Source organism: Lemur catta, chromosome 4 (assembly GCF_020740605.2).
Source record: "Lemur catta isolate mLemCat1 chromosome 4, mLemCat1.pri, whole genome shotgun sequence".
Lineage (NCBI taxonomy): Eukaryota > Metazoa > Chordata > Mammalia > Primates > Lemuridae > Lemur > Lemur catta.
In genome coordinates, this window is record NC_059131.1 from 46,938,679 (window position 1) to 46,960,585 (window position 21,907).

The 21,907-nt window shown below is 34.3% G+C and overlaps 1 protein-coding gene across 5 annotated transcripts in view; it reads left to right on the forward strand.

The window, feature by feature from the left end:
- Positions 1 to 18,797, forward strand: part of SANBR (SANT and BTB domain regulator of CSR) — a 54,858-nt gene extending 36,061 nt beyond the window's left edge. For 4 of the 5 annotated variants that reach the window (XM_045549677.1, XM_045549676.1, XM_045549678.1 and 1 more), the window contains 10 exons: positions 880 to 1,025; positions 1,742 to 1,841; positions 2,834 to 2,866; positions 3,868 to 3,967; positions 12,056 to 12,147; positions 13,122 to 13,150; positions 13,231 to 13,304; positions 13,781 to 13,869; positions 15,805 to 15,896; positions 16,935 to 18,797. In XM_045549677.1, coding sequence (XP_045405633.1) covers positions 880 to 1,025; positions 1,742 to 1,841; positions 2,834 to 2,866; positions 3,868 to 3,967; positions 12,056 to 12,147; positions 13,122 to 13,150; positions 13,231 to 13,304; positions 13,781 to 13,869; positions 15,805 to 15,896; positions 16,935 to 16,971 — 792 coding nt within the window. In that variant the 3' untranslated portion in view covers positions 16,972 to 18,797. Of the gene's footprint in view, positions 1 to 879; positions 1,026 to 1,741; positions 1,842 to 2,833; positions 2,867 to 3,867; positions 3,968 to 12,055; positions 12,148 to 13,121; positions 13,151 to 13,230; positions 13,305 to 13,780; positions 13,870 to 15,804; positions 15,897 to 16,934 lie in introns of those variants that run through there. The other variant, XR_006734709.1, reaches the window with a different exon arrangement.
- The last annotated feature ends 3,110 nt before the right edge of the window (positions 18,798 to 21,907 follow it).

The window sequence follows — 21,907 nt, forward strand, 5'->3', positions numbered from 1 at the left end:
TTTGTAATAGCCCTAAACCAGAAACAATCCATCCTTCAGCTATAAAAGAGGTAAACAAATGGTGTATATTCATACAATGGAACACTCTACGTTAAAGCAAATATTATCATTACATGCAGTAACATGGTTGAATCCTAAAAATATAATGTTGAACAAAACAAGTTAGGTAAAACTAAACTGTAGTGTTCAGAGATGCATCCTAAGTGGCAAAAGGATAAAGAAAAGCAAGCAAGCAATTACCATAAAAGTCAGGGTAGATGGTATCTTTTGGGAGGATGGAGGATGATTGGGAATGGGCCTGTGGGGACTCCTGGATTGTTGGCAATATTCTAAATCTTAGTGTGGATGGTGGTTATATGGATATTCTTGGGTATTTGTTAAGCTGTATGTTTATGTTTTGATCTCTTTTCTGTATGAGTATTTTTTCTGGAGAAAAAGTAAAATGTTTATATGATGATATGACTAGGCAAAGAAGAAGAAAAATATACAGTGATCTTTAAAGGAGTATCTCTGTAATGGGCCAGACATGTTGGCTCAAACCTATAATCCCAGCACTTTGGGAGGCCGAGGCAGAAGGAACTCTTGAGGCCAGGAGTTCGAGACCAGCCTGGGCAACATAGCAAGACCTTATCTCTACAAAAAAAATTAAAAAATTAGCCTGACATGGTGCCACACACTTGTAGTCCTAGCTACTTGGGAGGCTGAAGTGGGAGAATCACTTGAACCCAGAGGTTACGATGAGCTATGATCATGCCACAGCACTCCAGCCTGGGTAACAAAGCAGGACTCTGTCTCTAAAAATAAAATAAAAATTAAAAAAAAATAAAAGGGTGTTTCTATAATGAACCAACCTCTAATTTAGTGTCTCTTATATAACAGGGCTGTAAAGTGAGAGACCACATGGTTGCACTTCATGATGAAGGTGAAGTTGGAGATTTGCTGTCCTGTCCGACTACTAGAATACTGGATGATCTGCACAAGCACAAAGATGTCATTTCTGTGCCCTTTTCAAAAGATACAGTTAGGTGAGAGGAAAAAAATAAACACTATATAGTAGCTTTATTCAATGGTTCTTATTTCAGAACTCCCTATCCCGTAGTGCTTCCCCAAATCAGCAATATCAGTACTCAAATAGTTTACATTATTTCAGAAAGCAAGCAGATATTTATTTGATAGGCAAAACACTTAAAAATATTGGAGGTCAAAGGGGAGTAAAAACTAATGAAGAGTCCTTGGTGATCAAAAAGGTTGGGACCTTAAATCTAGTTGGTTGGTGGGGAGGTTGTAGGATTTTTTCCCGCAAATTGCCTAAGCCCTTCTTAAATGCTTGATTGATAAAACTAGAAGAAAAGTTGATGGTTGAGTTCATCTTTCCCTAAGTTTCAACTCCTTGGATTCAGTAATTTCTGGAGTCACTTACACCATTTTTCAATTTCAGCAAGCTGTTATGTTGGGGGCTGGAGGACCCTTTAAAAGAGGCTGTTCTCAACTCAGTACCAATCGTGGCAGCCTATTGCACCACTTAGCATCTAGTGCAGTGGTGCTCCCTGTGTGATGTGACTTTGGCTTGGGGAATCACTAGATGAATTAAGAAATGTAAATGTTGAAATGGCATCCTTATGTTCAGGAACTATATTCCTAAATAGTGATTTACTAAATATTTGCAATAAAAAGATATCATTCACATTTACATTTTTAGGAAAGTGATCACTTATCCATAAAAATGTCTTTTTCTTTCCAGTGATCTTGGGGTTGGTCCCTGTGATGAAAAGGGTCTAGAATGTGATGTTTTACTGGAGCCAAATACACCATGGGGCCCCAAAACTGGGGAGCTCAATGCTGTGAGTAGCTTGTTTCACTTGTTCTTTATTTATATAAACAATTAATGACATTAACCTTTGACAGAAACCTGATCAGTTTAGATTGAAATTGAGCTGACTCCCTAATCATAACAAGGCATTATGCTGAATTAATTTGAGTTAATAGGACTATAAGGGTAATAGGATACATTCCTTGCCCTCAAAGAATTAATAACTAATAGATTTAAATTTGGGGGAAAAATAACTGGTCTTTAGCAGTTTTATTATGGACAAATAATGATTTGAGGAATGAAGATAGTCTGAATGAATATTTTGTCCCCTCCTTGCTCTGTAAACTTTTTTCAGTATGAAATTATGTTTTTATTGTAATCAGGAATATATTTTGTTTTTTCAAAGTTTCAAAACTGAAATATTTTTAAGGTGACCAGAAACTTTGATTCCTTTGATTATTTTTTATTCCTTTTTACTTTGTTACTAATGAGCAGGGAATCTGTTTGCCTGTGAACTTCTGTCTTTGTGTTGGTTGAGGTAGCATTTACTTAAGAAAGTAAAATAGTCTATTTTAAGTACTTTATCAATTCCAGATAGCTATATAAGTATTCAGGCATTAATATTTATCTATAAATTATACATCAAATAGCAAATTAAATTTCTTAAATGTCCATTTGTAATATGCTTGCTTAATTTATAATAAAATATAAACATTAAAAAGTGATTGAAGTAGTTTTAAAAATAACTATTATCTCTACATGTGATTTACTTGTCCTTTGGAAATAATACTGGAAAAGTGTCCTTTTTTTTCTTTTTTTTGAACATCCACATACTCCTCTAGCAGAGAATATTAAAAACTATAATATATCATTTTTCACCTGAGTTTTAAGTTATGTTTTCAACCTGGAATGGAGCTATATTTGTAACTTTTTTTTTTACTCTTCTACAATATCCATATGAAAATCAGGAGCTGCAATCTAGGTAGATGCCAATTTATTAATCTCTTATTCCTCTGTTTATAGTTCTTGTCACTGAAAAACTGGACTCTGCAGCTGGTAAGCAAGCAATTGTATTCAGCTTTCATGGGTTTTTTCTTCCTAAATTAAAGTTTAGTTTAATGGAATCTTACTAGTATGCCATTTTACAAATTTTAGTTAAATGTATGTCTTCGTTTTCAAGTTTTTCAATTTTACACTTACTAATAATGTCATTAAGATTGTTTAAGACTGTGTGAGATTGTTTAGAAGAGACATATATCCCATTATCTGGCTGCATAATCCACAGGTATGGTTAAAAGACTTTTTAAAGTCACTTATAAGTCACATTTAGGATATTGAACAAAGTAAAAAAATCTATAAAGTGCCAATTATTTGGCTGATTGGTTCATTTTTTACCTGTTTGCCAGTACTACAGTATCTGCCATCAGTATTCATAAGAATGGAATAGGAATTTGGATTAATGATGACAGACAGTAGGGTAGATAGATACAGAAAACTAATGCATATATGGTTAAGTAATCCAGGGCTTTAAGTAATCTAGGGTGACTCCACATTCACCCAGAGAATGTGCACGTGTCTATTATGGCCATACCACCCTGAATGTGCCCAGTCTCATCTGATCTTGGAAGTTAAGCAGGGTCGGGCCTAGTTAGTACTGGAATGGGAGAATGTGCACATGTGCTTATCTATGAGACTACTTTAATATTGGCAATTATTATATTATACTTTAATCTTAATATCAAGGAACATACATTCAGTTGAGTGATAGAGGTGCACAATTCAATAAATACTGAGTACCTATTATAATGCCTATCACTCTACTAGGTTCTATGAAGGAAATAAATCAAAAATATTTGATGTAATGTAATCCTGTCTTGAATGTAGAGAGTCTTATACCCATTTCCTAGATGTTGTGCCTTATAGGCAGTGGTCCTTTTATTTGCTCTTGCTTGACTCATTCATTCAACATAAATTTAGATAAATGTGTTTGAAAGAATTCATTAGAGATGTGATAACATTACATTTGTAATAGATGTGTTTTGTTTTGTTAAATTTAGAAACAACAGTCACTATTTTCAGAAGAAGAAGAATATACCACTGGATCTGAGGTCACTGAAGATGAAGTTGGAGATGAAGAAGAAGTATCCAAGAAACAAAGTATTGGATTTTAAGTTAAAATCAAATCTCACTGTTTATGAAGGGGTTGCATTCTGATGCCTTTAATGATTTAATGCTTTAATGATAGGGAATTGGCTTTATATATCTACATGGTATAAAGAAAATAAAGGAGGTAGGCAGGCACAGTGGCTCATGCCTATAATCCTAGCACTTGGGAGGCCGAGACAGGAGGATTGCTTGAGGCCAGGAGTTTGAGACCAGCCTGAGCAAGAGCAATATCGTGTCTCTACAAAAAATAGAAAAATTAGCCAGGCATTGGTGGCACACGCCTTTAGTCCCAGCTACTCAGTAGGTTGAGGCAGGAGGATCACTTGATCCCAGGAGTTGGAGGTTGCAGCAAACTATGATGACACCACTTTATGCCAGCTGGGCAACAGAGTTAGACTCTGTCTTTAAAAAAAAAAAGAAAAGAAAGGAAGTGCTACTAAGATTCCCTAACCCTAACACCAACACAGAACACTCATTAAGTTATAAAGAAAATGCAGTGTACTGAGAAATAATCCTCTAAATTTTCACTTGAAATGTAAATTAATGTGTTTCTCAAAATGTGTGATTCACATCAGATGAAATGTGATCTGAGATGTGTACCTGAGGTTATTTGGAGTGACACTCAAATGAATCATTAAATAATATCAAGGTATGATTTTTAAGAAATTAAAAGCATGATTATTATACAACTATGAAATTAACTTGTGTCAAAATTTTTCAACTTATTAGTTCTGAGGAACAGTGGGGTAAATTGATTCAAAGAGCCTTTGAAGACTCAGGTATTTATAGGCATTTGAAAAAAGAATGTTAAAAGAAGATATCAAGTTAGATACAAAACTAATTAATATCCTACAGGCAATAAATCCATAACTTCTGGGGTTATATTTTCTACTAGACAAATCATTTGCATTTCTATTAAACACAAAAATCTATTTAATATGTAACTTCATGGCATCTTAGCTGCAATCAATAGTAAACAGCAGACAGACATGGGGACATTCTCTTAGAAAATTAAATAATTCTTGGGTGGGCCTGTTAAACAATCCTCCAACTTTTACACAATTTTTCTCAACATGTTGAATCTCCTAATGGAAAAACTAGTTCTCTAGCAATTATTTTTCAGTCTTAATTAGTCAAGGAGAAAATACTACTATGTTGTTTTTTTCTAAAAGTTTGATTGAGCTATAATTTACATGTAATAAAATTCACCCCTTTATAAATGTACACACCAATGAGTTTTAGCACACATTTGTATAACCACCACCAAAATTAAGATCTAAAACATCATTGCAAAAAGTTCCCTCATGTCCCTTTATACCCAGTTACCTTTCCCCTCTTCTACCTTGAGGCAACCATTAATCTGTGTTTTGTCACTGTTTGTAGTCTCACAAAGGAAAAATTTTATAAAATTTTGTAATGAATATTTTGTAAATAAAGTTATAGTTAGCTACAATTTCCCATTTTCCCTATGTATGGCAACATACTATAGTCTACTTTTTCTAGGATTTCTGATAAATGGAGTCATGAGTGGTCTTTTGTCTCTACCTTCTTTCACTTAGTATGTTTTTGAGATTCATCCATATTGTTGTATGTATCAGTAGTTTGTTCCTTTTTATTGCAGAGTAGTGTTCCATTGTATGGATATACCATGATTTGTTTATCCATTCACAATTTCATGGACATTTGGGTTATTTCCAGTTGTTGGCTGTTAATGAATAATGCTGCTATGAACTTTTGCATATTAGTCTGTGTGGACATATGTTTTCATTTTTCTTGGGTAGATACCTAGGAGTGGAATTGCTGGGTCATATGGTAAGTGTATGTTTAACTTTGTAAGAAACTGCCAGAGTGTTTTTGCAAAGTGATCATTTGTATCCCCACCAACAATGTATGAGAGTTCCAGTTGCTGCATATTCAAATCAATATTTGGTATTATCGGTCTTTTTAATTGTAACCATTCTAGTGGGTGTATAGTGCTAAGCATGTTTTCATGTGCTTATTGGCCATTTGTATATCTTTTTTTGTGAAATGTTTAAATATTTTGCCCATTTTTTATTGGATCATTTGCTTTATTATTGACTTGTAAGATTTCTTTATATATACTTTAGATATAAGTCCTTTGTCAGTCATATGTTTTTCCCCCAGTTTGTGCCTTGCCTTTTAATTTTCTTAATGGTATCTTTTGAAGAGCAAAAGTCTTTAATTTTGTGAAGTCCAATTTTTTAGGTTTTCCTTCTATGTTTCATGCTTTAATAGTTAAGAAATCTTTGCCTACCCCAAGGTCACAAAGATTTTCTGCTGTGTTTTCTTTTAGAAGTTATATGACTTTAGCTTTTATATTTAAGTCCATGATCCCATCCAGGTTTGCGTATTATTTGAGTTAAGGATCAAGCTTCCTTTTTTCCCCAGACATAGCCAATTGTTCCAGCACTATTTATTGAAAAAACTGTTCTTTCCTAATATATCGGATAACCTTGGCACCTTTGTTAAAAATCAGTTGACCATTTACATATGGTACTGTTTCTGAACTCTTTGTTCTCATCCATTGATTGTTATATGTCTTTACAGCAGTATAGTAATATCACACTGTCTTAATTTTTGAAGTTTTTAGTGAGTCTTGAAATCTGATGGTATGAGTCCTCCATAATTGTTCTCTTGTTTTAAATTATTTTGATCTTTCAAAGTGTTTTGCATTTCTTAAAAATTTTAGTCAGTGTGCATATTTCTACAGATATCTTCCTGGGATTTTTATTGGGATTATGTTGAACCCATATATCAATTTGGGGCAAATTCCTTTTTTTTTTTTTTGCAATGGCAAGTCTTCCAATCTATGAACATGGACTATCTCTCCATTTATTTAAGTCTTGTTTAATGTCCTTCAACAATGTTTTGTAGTTTCAATATGCAGGTGTTGAGCATCTTATGTTAAATTTATTCCTAAGTATTTTATGCCATTATAAATGGAATTGTTTTTCCAATTGCTGATTGATGGTAATATTGAAACACAATTGATCTTTGTATAGTGACCTGTATCCTGTAGCATTACTAAATTCACTTATTTGTTCTTCATTTATTAGATACTATTCCAACTGTATGCCTTTTATTTCTTTCTCTTGCCTTTTGTGCTGATTAGGACCTGATGTTGAATAGAAATGGTGAGAACAGACATCCTTGCCTTGTTTGCTTATCCTATGGGAAAAGCATTCAGTCTTTAACCATTAAGTATGTAATGTTAGTTGTTGGTTTCTCATAAAAGCCCTTTCTCAGTTGAGGGAGTTCCTTTCTATTTCTAGTTTGCTGAGTTTTTACAGTGAATGGGGTGTTGTATTTTGTCAAATGCTTTTTCCCTATCTGTTGAGAATATCACATAGATTTTTTCCTTTATTATATCAATAAATTACATTGATTGAATTTTCATATGTTACATCATTTGATGTACAATGTTACATTGTAATGAAAATGTAATGAAAATGTTACAACATTTTCATATGTTACATGTTTCTAGTGTAAACTCTACTTGGTCATTCGGTATTATTCTTTTTAAGTGAGAAGAAACATCAGAAGCAGTTGAGTGACCAGGAGGTGGGTCCTCTAGGAATGAGCAAGCATTCTGCTGGATGGCTTTTTAACATGTTTCCTTCAGAGGCAGATGCCTCCTTAACAATGTTTTTTGTCTAGAAGTCTCTCTTTGAGTTTATAAATTGACATGATTTCTTGTTCTGTTATGAAGGATACTGCTCTAGTCCTTTGATAAGCCCTTCACACATTTTCACCATGTCATCTATAGGCACTTTTTTTGCAGTGTTAACAACGTCATCTTCATCATCACTATTATCACAATCACCTTGATTCAGAATCATTTCAGTTGTTTCCCTGTCAGTGAATGAACAATTGGAGCCTAATTGCTGATGTTAAAAACTTCTTTGATACCAACTTCTTCCAGTTTACTGATGGACTCTGAAGATACAGTCTTTGCATATGTAAGGAGATCAGGCATCACTTTTGTCTCACTTGACATATGGAATCCTTCAGAGTCACCACTTTATTCATCATCATCATCATCACTGAACATAATCACAGGCCAGAGGTTATGCCAGCCATGCACAGCCATGTCTTTAGTTACTGTGCTCCAAGTGTTGGCAACAGCACATACGGCCTCCTTCATTCTAAACTCCTTTTGAAAACTTTCCACAGCCATGCCTCTGTTCACTGCTGCTAACATGCTTTTCAAGAAAGTGTTTTTATATTTACTCTCCCTTGATCTAAGGTTACCTAGGTCACAGGGATAAATTAATGAAGTCACATTCAGGGGAAAGTACATGGCATAAACATTTTTGATAAGAATATCAGCTGGAAGATGAGCAGAACAGTTTTTAAAGAATAACAAAATCTTGTAGTCCTCATCCAATCCAGCTTCCCTGCACTGAGCACCAGCCACTGGTAGAAAATATTTGTGAAACCAATTTCCCTGGTAATCCATGCCTTTTTGTTAGCATAATAGTGGACTGGTAAGGAATTCACCCCTCACAGCAAGGATGCAAGTTTTTGCCTGTCACAGCAAGTTTATTCTTATGCATGCCTGCTGCATTAGCACATCCTACCCAGTAACACAGTTATTCTGTCCTTGGCATCCTTAGTTCATACAGGGGCCATCTCATCAGCTGTAGCCATTGTCTTTCTGGGGCAGTAACACCAAAACAGTGATGTTTTATCAGCATTATAGACTTGTTCTGGCAGTAGATTTTCTTCAGCAATGACTTTGGCTAATTCGTCAATGAATTTCTTTGCTGCCTCATGATAAGATGCTTTATCACCACAAATCTTTAAAAAGTTAATGCCGTGTGTTTTCCTTAAAATCCTGCAACCAGCCTGTTGAATATGCACAGTTCCCTTTAATTTTCAGTTCATTGTGATCTTTGCTTGTTTCATGGTCAGCATACCATTAAGTGGCATTTGTTCACTGTGACACTGACACATTCACTTTGCCGATACACAATCAGGATCTTCATTTTTAGTTTTATGCAATGTTTTTCTATGTTTTATTAACTTCTTTTCAACACTTTTCAGCATAGAACTTCAATAGCTTATCCTTCTGTTTCTTCAGGTGGTCATCCTCACACCATAGTCTTCTGTAAGATGTTTCACACTTACACCGCTGTCCAGTTTCTCCAACAACTCGACTTTCTGTGCTATAGATAAACATAAATGCTTCCTCTTTTTCTCATCACTGTTACCTATAGGAGTATCTGCAGACCTTTTTGACATTTTTAACAATATCTTTACACCACAGAGCAGAGAATAAGCAAAAAAACTCAGTGAGTAATGCACATAGGTCTTGGCCCTATGTGGGGCATCATAGGGAAACTGCTGTTGGCATGTCCAGCCTGCACACTTGCCATTCTATTACTCGCCATGGGTGTATTGCAGGGGGAATCTGGGTGTGTTCAGAAAAGGTATATTGAGGCTGGGTGCGGTGGCTCACGCCTGTGATCCTAGCACTCTGGGAGGCCGAGGTGGGAGGATCGCTCGAGGTCAGGAGTTCGAGAACAGCCTGAGCAAGAGCGAGACCCCGTCTCTACTAAAAAATAGAAAGAAATTAACCAGACAACTAAAAATATATAGAAAAAAGTTAGCCGAGCATGGTGGCACATGCCTGTAGTCCCAGCTACTCAGGAGGTTGAGGCAGGAGGATTTCTTGAGCCTAGGAGTTTGAGGTTGCTGTGAGCTAGGCTGACATCATGGCACTCTAGCCCGGGCAACAGAGTGAGACTCTGTCTCAAAAAACAAAAAAGTATATTGAAGCTGAGGGGGGCTGAGAAGTTCTTTTTTCCCTTGGGGCTGCTGAATAACTATGTTGTGTACCTGCATTTTGACTGTGACTCACTGCATGAAGCCAGATGTGGAATTTTCTATTTATGTCATTGTGTCGGTGCTGAAAATGTTTTGGATTTTGGAGCATTCTGGATTTCAGATCTTCAGATTAGGGATGTTCAACATGTACTGTTTTTTCCTATACATACATACTATGATAAAGTTTAATTCATAATTAGTCACAGTAAGAGATTAACAACAATAATTGATAATAAAATAGAACTATTATGACAATATATTGTAACAAAAATTATGTGAATGTAGTCTCTCTCAAAATATCTTAGTATTTTTGGGCCACAGTTTACCACAGGTAACTGAAACTGGAATGCAGATAAGGGGGTCTGTATAAGCATTTAAAGCTATAGATAAGTTTTACTCTAAGCACAACCACAGATTTTGATATATTTTTACATTTGTAAGTAATCAAAATGTTTTCTAATTTCTTTTATGATTTTTTTCTTTCACCTATGTGTTCTTTAGAAGGGTGTTGTTTAATATCCAAATATTTGCAGATTTTCCAGATACTTTTCAGTTATAGGTTTCTAACTTAATTTCATTGTGATCAGAAAGCATACTCTATGTGGTTTTATCCTTTAAATTTTATTGAGATATGTGCCAGATGTGCACAAAAAGAAGGTGAATTCTGCTGTTGGTGGTAGAATAGTCATAAATGTCAGTTAGGTCAGGTTTTGTTTGGTTGTCCAGTCCAAGTCTTTTATAATCGTGCTCATTTTCTCACTACTTATTATATCAATTAGTAAGAAAGGAGTGTTGAAATCTCCAGCTGTAAGTGGTAATTTGTGTATTTTTCCTTTCAGGTTCGTCAATTTTTGCCTTGTATATTTTAGTGCTTTGTAATTAAGCACATCTACATTTATAGTGTATTGACTCTTATCATTAAGATGTATCCCTCTTTGTAGTAAAAGTGCTTGTCTTGAAATCTATTTTGTCTAATATTAATACGGTCATTCTATATTCATTTTATTTACTTTTTGAATGGCATATCTTTTTCTATCCTTTTATTTTTAATCTCTTTGTGTTTTATGAAAGTTGGATATCTTGTAAATAGCATGCTGTTGGGGGTTGCTTTTTTATCCAGTTTCACAATCTCAGCCTTTGATTGGAGCATTTATTCCATTTATACTTAATGTATTTGTTGATAAGGTTATGTTCTGCCATTTTGCTATTTGTTTTCTATTTGTCTCAAATGTTACTGTTTCCGTTTCTTCTTTCCTACTTTTTTTGTGCTAAGAAAATAAGTTTACTACATCATTTTAACTATTTTATTGGCTTCTTAGTTATATTCCTTTGCTTTTGGTTTTTCTAAGGTTTATAATATGCATCTTTAACCTATTACAATCTACTTAAATCTAAGTAGTATAAAGTAATATGAATTACTTCAGGTAAAATATAAGAACCTTAAAATAATATAGTTCTATTTGCCTGCTCTCCTTTTCTGCTATTATTGTCATATATGTTATAGCTATATACATTATAAACCCAACAGTATTATGATTCTTGCTTTAAATATTTGTATGTCACTTAAAGAACATAAGAGAACAAAAGAAAAATATGTACATTTAGTCTTTTATATTGACCCACATATTTACCATTTTTCCTGTATATCTGAGTTACCATCTGCTGTCATTTTCTCTCATTCTGTAGGACTTCCTTCATTATTTCCCATAGTGGTCTACTAGCAGTGAATTCTCTAGTCAAGAATATAATTTGTCCCAAATTTGCTTTTTTTCCAAGATCATTACTGTCCTGCCTCCTACCTGAGCAAAAGACATTTTATAGATTTTTTGTGAATTTTTCTCTCTCCCATTCTCAAATTGTGTTTTTCCAAGTTATAGTTATTTGTAAACAAAAATTTTGGAATCAGATTACTCCACTGTAGAAATAGAGTCAGAGAAATAAATATTTGGTTTTTCTCATCATTTTTCTGTATTTCATTTCATTGAGACTTTGAATTCATTGCCCTCACTTTTCCGCCAAAGGTTTTCACCAAGTAGAAAGTAGTTAAAATGAACCTTTGTAAAGCAATTTCAACTTTACTTCCCCATGTATTTGCTTTTTATCCAGAAGTAATTTGCTATTTTTTTAAAACAATGTTTTTTTAAAAATTGGTTTTATTGTCTAGAAGTAGCAAGTATATTGGAGAGGAATATGGTACTTAAGCTTTTAACATTGACCTTACATTATCAGGGAAAAAGGAGAAGCCAAAGAAGTTCACTAAACAGCCAAAAAAGCAGATTTCTTCACCCTGTGCTCAGAAGAAAGAAAAGGCATTCGAGAAGGTAACTCTAAATTATCTATTATTATTCTAAAGTTCATATGGAAAAATAAGGAAGTGAGTATAGCCAGGAAAAATCCAAAAGAAAAGAGTAATGAATACACAGTGGAATGCCAGCAGTGTAAAAATGAATGAAGACGTTCTTTATAGACGGAGATTAAAGATCTCTAAGATATATTGATAAATGAAAAGAGGAAGGTACAGAACAGTATATAGTGGCATGATACAGTACCCTTTATGTAAAATAGATGCGGGAAATATATATATGAGCTTCCTTGCATATACATAAATTATCTCTGGAAGGCTACATAAGAAATTGGTAAGATTGGTTGCCTTTAAAGAAGGGAACTGAATGTGTGGGAGACAGAGGTGAGAGGCTTTTTATTATATGTGCTATTTATACCTTTTGAATTTTGAACCAATATTATTCAAAAAATAAATAGACTTTTAAATCAAAAATAAATTATATTTTATGACCTTTTAAAATAATTCTTATTTCCATATGCCTTTGAAAGAAGGGGTAAAAAGCCAGGTAGCAATAAAAAGATAATAATAACCACAGTTGGCTAAAAAAGAAACCATGAATCTCAAAAATGCGTGGAAGGTTGGGGCTGAGAAAAGATCCACACAGTTAAATTGACAGGTTGTACATTCACTTCGTGTTAAGTACCACAGGGTTCATTCTAAAAGATTGCATAAGCTGGGACTCCAAGGTGGGCAAATAAAGCTGAATTCAAATTCTAGGTCTGTACCTCTTCAGAGAAGTTAAGAAACTTCTCTGAACCATTTTATTAATATTATGGAGATAATAATAGTGCCTGTCTTACATGGTCATTGCAAGGTTTAAATGAAATAGCACTTGTAATGCTCTTGGTACAGTGTCTTGCACTCAATATATGTGAACTTTTTGTTATTAACTATAACACTAATCAGTAAATATGTTCTAACTGGGCCTCAATGTTGTCTACTCTTTTTTAGTCAGCTTCTAGAGATGTGTCTCCTTTCGTGTGAGTATTGCGTCTTAATCCAATTGGATGTCCACTCTTAAAGCAGCATCAATGCTGATTTTGTTCAATTTTTTCAATAGTGTGAGTATGCAGAAGAATAAGTGGGATGCCACAAGATCCTTGAGATTCAACCAGGATGCACAAAGAGAAGATGGTAAATTTTATTGGAGTAATATACACATTGGATATAAACAACAGTGATTGGAGTATCTTTCATTTTATGAAGTATGATGAATAGCTTTAAAGGTTCCAGCTAAAGTAAGGCCCCAAATTTGCACATTCCCTAGGCAATAACCAGAGTTTAACTACTAGACAATCCCAGTGAATAATGTTTTATGCATCTGTGGTTTTGAGATCTCTCAGATAGACTTTTGCCTGTCATTTTCACTGTAAAGGTGACTGAATATGTTTTAGGATGTTTTATAGTGATCTAAAAAGCAGGACAATTATCTATGTGCAAGTCATTTTGCCACTTGCTACCTTAAATTCTTCACAGATATATAGATGTATGTGTCTATAAAATATTATCAAAAGATATTTTCATACCCTTGGTGATTACAGACTTTTTTAAGGAAAAAAAGTTATAAATCATCCTCATGAAAAGCAAAGTTTATTATTTTTTACCTTCAGATCAGCGGCGGATGTCTGAAATTATAGGGCACCTAATAAAAATGAGATTGGGTGATCTGGACCGAGTCAAATCAAAGGAAGCAAAAGAAGTAAGAACTTCATACTATTAATAGTGTACTATACTTGCATAAGACATGCCTTCCTACTTTTATTTTCATCAAGGAGTATAAAGATATTTTAGGCAGAATTTTAAAAGAGTAATTTAGATATTTTTATATTCTATACCAGTTAGCCAGTTCATTCACATAAGTTTTCCATCACCTCTTATTATCCATGGTCCATGGGTCCTCTATAAAACATGTAAAAAGGTATATCATTGCTGAAATTATGGTATCACACCAAGAATAGATTAACCATACATTGTTGATGAAATGCTAATTTCTGAAAGTACTGATTTGGATCAACTCTGCATGTGGTACTTAGATGTCATCTCTAAGATAAGATCTTATGCTGCAAATAATGACTTAGAAGTACCTATATTCTTACTAGAATTACATATTAGTCATACATAACATTATATATTGTTACTATTGGTGTTATGTATGCATCATAACTCTTGCCCTAATTCTTTTATTTAAAAATTTACTTCCTTATAAAGCTTGTAAAAGGAAACATAGGAAAAAATGTTTGTGACCTTAGGCTAGGCAACTACTGTAGCAAATCTTAGCTACAACACCAAAAGCGTCATCCATAAATGAAAAATGGGAAAACTGGACTTCATCAAAATTTAAAGTTCTCCTTTTCAAAAACACTATTAAGAGAATGAAAAGACAAGCTATAAACTATGAGAAAATATGTGTAAAACACTGACATGAAAAGAAATGTGTATCCAGAATATATAAAGAACTCTCAAAACTCAATAATAAAATTTAAAAACCCAACAAAAATAAATGGACAAAAAATTAACCAGACACCATGAAAGAAGGGATTCAGATGACAAATAAGCACACAAAAAGATGCAACATTAGGGAAATGTAAATTAAAACCTCATACCACCATATACCAACTAGAATGTCTACAATTAAAAAAAAAAAAAAACCAGCCAGGTACAGTGGCTCATGCCTGTAATCCTAGCACTTTGGGGGGCCAAAGAAGGAGGATCGCTTGAGCCCAGGAGTTCAAGACCAGCCTGGGCAACAAGACCCTGTCTCTACAAAAAATAGAAAAATTAGTCCAGTGTGGTGGCATGCCCTGGTAGTCCCAGCCACTCAGAAGGCTGAGGCAGGAGGATCGCTTGAGCCCAGGAGTTCAAGGTTGCAGTGAGCTATGATGACACCACTGTACTCTACCCTGAGCAAAAGAGTAAGATCTTGTCTCAAAAAAAAAAAAAGGAATGTTCATGAGGATAAGGAGCAACAGGAACTCTCATAGATAGCTAGTAGGATTACAGAAAAGAATGGCCACTTTGGTAAATAGTTTGGCAGTTTCTTATTAACATTCACCATACAAATCAATTCACACATTTTTATAGTGGCTTTATGGCTTTATTCATAATTGCTAAAAGCTAGAAACACCCCAAATGATGTCCTTTACTTGGTAACTGGATAAACCAACTGTAAGTAGAACAAAGAACAAAATCCTGATTTATGCATCAACATGGATTAATCTCCTATACATTATGTTAAGTGAAAGAAAGAAGCCAAATTCAAATGGCTATATACTGTATGATTCCATTTCTATAATGTTCTGGAAAATGTAAAACTGCAGGGACAGAAAAAAGACCAGTGGTTGCCAGGAATTGTTAGTGGTAGGTGGATTGACTTAAAATGGGCACAAGGAAATTTTCTTGGGGATGATAGACCTATGTCTTCATTGTGACAGTGGTTACACAGCTGTATGTATTTGTCAAAATCCAGAGCTGTACACTAAAATGGTGAATTTTACTGTATGTAAATGATACCTCAAAAAGGCTGGATTTTAAAAATCAAAATACAATTACTTCTGAATTAAAAAGTAATCTCATTTTAATAAAGCAGTCCCTCTGTTGATTCTGTGAAGATAAGTTAATTCTCTTTATTCTGTAGTTTGCAGGAGGTATTTATTCCCGGCTTGAAGCACAAATCAAGGCCTCAGTGCCAGTTAGTGCACGGCAAAGCAGCTCAGAGAAAAACACAAGGTAAATCAACATAAAATAAATCAGAATGCCACTGGCTTTGAAGTGAATTTTTTTTTTAAGATAAATCATATGAACACTAGAAGCACATAATTTGAGTTTGGTTTTATGTTTTGTTTCAAGGATTAGATTATCAAGGCATTAATCAGAACCAGATTTTAACTTAAAAGTTAAGATTCAAAAAAGGCTGGGTGTGGTGGCTCACACCTGTAATCCCACCACTTTGGGAGGTGGAGGCAGGAGGATCACTTGAATCCAGGAGTTCAAGACCAGCCTGGACAACATAGTGAGACCTTGTCTCTACAAAAAAAAAAAAAAATTAAAAAATAAAAAGGTCATGAAGACAAAATCTAATGAAAGTATAGGTGTTCTTTTTTTTAAGTTTTCTGTTTATTGGGCCAGCTTCATTCTGACCTATCTCCTGATAAAAATGTATAGTGTTACTGTGAGTTAATGGCATTTTTGTACTGTTTGTAGATTATATATTGTTACTTTATATAAGTCACTGAAGTCTTTACCATTCCTTGTTTTATTATTTTCTTTCTCTTCATAAAATCTAGCTGGTGAGTCTTGTGCCATTTTACATCACAAATTTTCTGTTAGAAATCAGTTACTAAGATTTGAACATTAATATTACAGATCCTAAAGCTTTATATATAATTCTGAAATCCAGAAGGCTCAGAAAGCCAAAAATTTTTCTTCCTACATTTATAGCAATTCAAACTTGAACTGAGCTGCTATGATGATATTCATAGTTTTTATTTATCCCACTTAATGTACATGTTCATTTGCTGAACATTAATATGCTTGATTATGGAGCACTGCCCCAGATTTATAATATACAACCATATTATTTCTCAAAAATTAAAAAAAATCTGAATTCCAAAATACATCTACTCCAAGGGTTTTAGAAAATGGATTTTGGAGTTACGTGAAGACTCATAAGCTTTGATATTGCCAAGCAAACATAATCTAAAGCAGCAGCAACTTCCTTTTGTTTTAGAAGCAACTCTGACCTTCTTTTCTGTTTAAAAAATCTAGGTCTAAAAGTCGTTTTGGTCAAGGGCGTCCTGCATAGAGCACCTTTAAATAAAACTAAAAAGACAGAAGGCACACTCCTGGATATCTGAAATCGCTCACTTCTTGAAGATCTTCAGAACGATGACTTTGGAAGTTTTAATTTTTTAAGTTATTCATTATTCTTGTAAGCCACATAAATCATAATGCTACGAGAAATATATAGTTAGGTTTTATGAAAATCTAGTTGTAAATATGAAACTTCTTAAATCTAATTTTCTTTTAGTTATGATTCTAGGCTATGTAAAAAACAATTATTTACAAATTTGCACAGTTAAGACTCCCAATATTTGTTTTCCTTTATTTATTTGAAAAAGAAGAGACTTAAACTGTCATATAATTAAGTTTTTTTAAAGACTTTAAAAAATTAGAGGAACACAAATGGTAGTGTTATCCTGCATGTGCACTGACCGTAGGATGTTGTTTGGGTTCTAAGTGTTGGGATAGCATTGAGAATTACAGTTTGTATGATGAAATTCCCAATGATGCTAATTTTAAGTTTGCATGAACATTAAGGAGTGACAGATCTCAAGACTGCATTAAATAAAGTTTCAAGGTGAGGTATTTCAATACTGTGTTGGGCAGAAAGGTTAATTTTTTTCAGCATTATTCCATGGAAAATACAATGTTAATCCAACTTTTTTTTTCTTTCAGTTTTCAGTGCTTATCTTTTGGTCATCTGAGCTGGAGTTACTGATTATTACCTCTTTCTTCTGTGAAACTAGTGCCATTCTGAATTTGTTAAAATAACCATTGATAGTTTTAGGAGAGTAAATCATTTCAGCTGTATGAGACACCCACTGTACAGTTCTCAGGGCTCTAAGACCTAACCATATTTCTGTAGCCATTCAAATAGCCCCTTTTTAAACAGTTAAAATTGCTAGTTACTTTAGAGATGTCTGAGAAATTTCCAAATAGATTAGATGGGTGAAAAATTACATATGTCCAAGAAAAATCAAAATAAAATTCTATTTTATAGATCATGTTTGAATTTTTCTAACCAGGCAGAAAGAGTGCTCAGGGAAAATTTGTTCTAAACCACAGGCATATAATAATTTATGTGTTTGGAAATTACTTATATGTAGGTCTCTGAAAAACTTTGATGCACTGTGTCTATTTTTTAGTCTTCATTTACCTATAATTGAAATTTATTCAAATTACTCAGAGAATAGACTTTGATAATTTGTGACAAAGCAGCAATTTCCATTGAAATATTGAAGTGTTACACTCAGTTTACACATATAAAAATCACATATTTTTAGTGAGTGTTTTAGTTGATAAATGAAGCTAGATGTTATTTGATGTTAATGTATAGTTTTGCCAAGGTTTTTGAACTTCTGTTTAGAAATTTTGTTCCACTTTATATTTGCTTTGATTGTTTGATAGATTATAGATAAATAGATTATGCATTTTTATTTTCAAAAGACAATGTTTTGTAGTACATTATATGTAAGCCCTGTTAAATACCAGGGTCTTGTTAGAGTTTACTGTATTCTCTGATAAAAGGATTTGGGTTTGTACATGTAAATGGTGCTGTGATGACACTAGAAGAGGAAAATATGCCCTTTTGATTTTTAACTTGGTAAAAAGGCAAATTGCTTCTCCCCTGGGGGGACTTTACCACTGAATTGATTTTTACAAACTAGAATTTATCAGAATTTGGTTGTCTTCAGAATGTGGTTTTTATTTTATTAATGTCTGTAATACATAGAACAGGTACCACAGACATTTTACTCAAACTCTTAATAACATTTCTTTTGCCAGATACTTTGAGGTTTTACCTTACATTGATTCTGAATTCACATTTCTTTAATTGAAATAAACATTAATGACAAAAGTTGTTTGGAAAGTCCCTCTATCTGAATCATTCCATCTTCTCAGAAAAAGTCTAGATTGGCTCTAGATTTCACATGTTTTCTTGGAAAATAAGCTCTGTTTCATGGCAAAATTTTTAAGTTTTAAGATTGTTTTAAATGAAGTTATGCTGGCAAAGACTTAGCAAGATGTTTAAGTGATAAAATACTGCAGAAAAGATGATAAGGTGATCCGGTAACAGTGCTGATTGCACACAATTGTATTATTTTGCTTGTTATTTTCCTTCTTCATAATACCTCAGCCAGGTATTGTAAGATATGCCAATAGCTTTGGAAGCTGAAGCTGAAGCTCTGTCATGGTCATCTGCTAAAGGCACATTATAATACAAAAACAAAGAAAAATGCCTTTTACCTTCAATACCTGGGATTAATTCTTCAGCCAGCCTTCAGCTGTTCATTGAGCAACTATTTCACACCTCCCAGGAAAAAGGCACTGGGATACCTAGCCAGTGCAATTCTAATAGGCTAACTCTCATTTAAAGCTGATCTATTGCAAAAGATGATAAAGGGATAAGAGTATTCCAACTCTTACAGGATAGTTGGGGGATTAAATGAGTTAATACAACTAAGAATTAGCAAAGTACTTTCTGGCTTAGAATAAGCCCTCCATGAATGTTAACTATTATTGTTGCATTATTATTTTAATATTTGGAAGGTAGCCTAAATTCTTTGAGTTTGCTATCTCTCTTCCTGTAACTTGAGTTGCTAAGACTGATAAAGCGCACGCGCGCACACACACGTGTATGTGTATGTGTGTGTGTGTTTAGCACAAGAAAGAAGGCACTTAATACTTCGGTGGTTACTATGACGTCATTTGAAACTTTTAAAAATTCTATTAAATGTCTTGCCTTATTTAGGCAGAATAAACAGCATTTGTAAGAAAGAGCTAGGTAGAGAATACTGTTTCCTGATATGTGGCAGTAACCTATGCTGTTTTCATAGGGGGCTTACTGAAGGACAGTGAATGGAGGCCATAGCATAGTCATAGCACTGTCCTTCTAAGTTATATCTTTCCTTGAGAAAATATAGCTAGTTTGGCTCTATTTGTCTATGACAAGACCAATTGTTATCAAATTAGAGGTGAGGATGGTTCTAGTAGTTGCTACTTGTTGAATGCTTTGTATATGCTAAAGATGGTGCTATTTCCTTATTTCCTTTAGCAGCACCAATCCTCCCCTCAAATCAGGTATTATCCCCATTTTACAGGTGGAGAAGAAAGTTCAGAGAGGTGAAGTAAACCACACACTGGGATTGGAATCTGGGCCTGTCAGCACATTCCAGCACCTTCTTGAAACAATTTTCCCTTAGATTGCCTAAAGCATTCTCTAAGAGTGCCTCCTGCCTCACTGGCAGCTCCTTCAGGCTGAAAGCAAGTGACCCCAGCTCACTTCCTGTAGTTTAGACTTGTTTACTCAGCTGCCTACTTAACCATTTGTCCTTGAAATACCGGTAGGTATCTCCAACTTAACATAATCAAAACAGATCTTGTGATATACCTCTCCATTCCCCCCTAAACTCCCTGCTTATTCAAGCCTATTCTTTCCCAGTTCAATAAATGGCACTACTACCTACCCAACTGCACATGGCAAATATCTAGAAATTACTCCTTATTCCTCTATTTCCTTCACTTTCTACACTCAGTTTGTCAGCAAATCCCATACATACCCTGCATCCATTTGCTTCTCTCCATCTGCATTATCACCAGCTCCAGTCATTAGCATCTTTTACATGACGTGCTACAAATGCCTTCTACACAATTCTCCAGCTTCCACTCTTACCTCTGTATAATTTGTTACACACAAAGAAACTATAGTGGTTTTAAAATGTGAGTCAGATCACATCACTCTTCTGCTTAACACTCTAATAGCATCCCATCAAACCTAGACTAAACTCCAAACTCTATAACTTGGGTTAGCAAAGTCCTACATGGCCTAGCCCCTGGCTGCCTCTCAGACTTCTTTTTCCATCTTTCTTACTACATTCTAGTCATAGCTTGTCTGTTTCTCCAATAAGTAATCTCATTCCCACCCTTCAGTTCCTTCATGTTAGCTATTCCTACTGTCTAGAAGAATCTTATAATTCAAAGTTTAGTTTAGATGTCACCTCCTTACAGGAGGCCTTTCCTGTGTGCGCAATATAAAATATCACCCAAGTCACTCTCATCACATCATCATCATTTATTTCTGTGCATATCTGACATTATTACTCTGATATTTTTCTTCTTTTATGTGTTGGTTTGCAATCTGTCTCCCATGCTAGAATGTGAGCGTCACAAGAGCAGAGACCTGGTCTTCTTCACTATTGCTGTGTCTCCAGTGCCTAGAACAGTGAGTAGAGCAGCTGGCACCAAGAAACTTTTCCTCTGGGAGTTCACACTGTGGGTGGTACCTCCCAAGATCTAGACTGTCCCTAGCCATGGGTGATTTTAATCTGCACCTGTTAGAGCCTCAAGAGATGGAGGCCTTGGCACAAATATCTTGTCATGGGTTCTCAAAACTAGTCTGTCTGTCACCCTATAGAAAGATATATCAGTTTGTTGTGGACATGAAATATGAACCTGGGTGAGTTCTGCTGAAATCTGGGCAGCTTCAAGTTCTCAGTAGAATAGAAATTTAAATAAGCTCATCTGATGGCCACCCCTTTCTCTCTACAATGTATTGAATGTGAACACTTGGATAATGAGCAACCACTATAGCACTTTACCGGGAAGGTGCCATGACACTATGAACATCTCAAAAGCTCACCAAAGTGATTCTTAATGTAATTATTTTCCATTCCTATCTCTCTCACATTTTCTCCTTTTTTCTTTGTCTAAAAATATTATAGAGAAAAATGAACAGAGCCTCAGAGAAATAAGAGATACCATTAAGTTAACTAAAATACATTTAATAGGAGTTCCAAAAGGAGAGGAGAGAGAGAAAAGAAAAGAAAAAAATATTTAAAGAAATAGTGGCTGAAAACTTCCCAAGTTTGCTGAAAAACTTTATATATCCAATCAGCTCAACAAATTCTAAGAGGATAAATGCAAAGAGATGACAAACACACATTACAGTAAAAATTCTG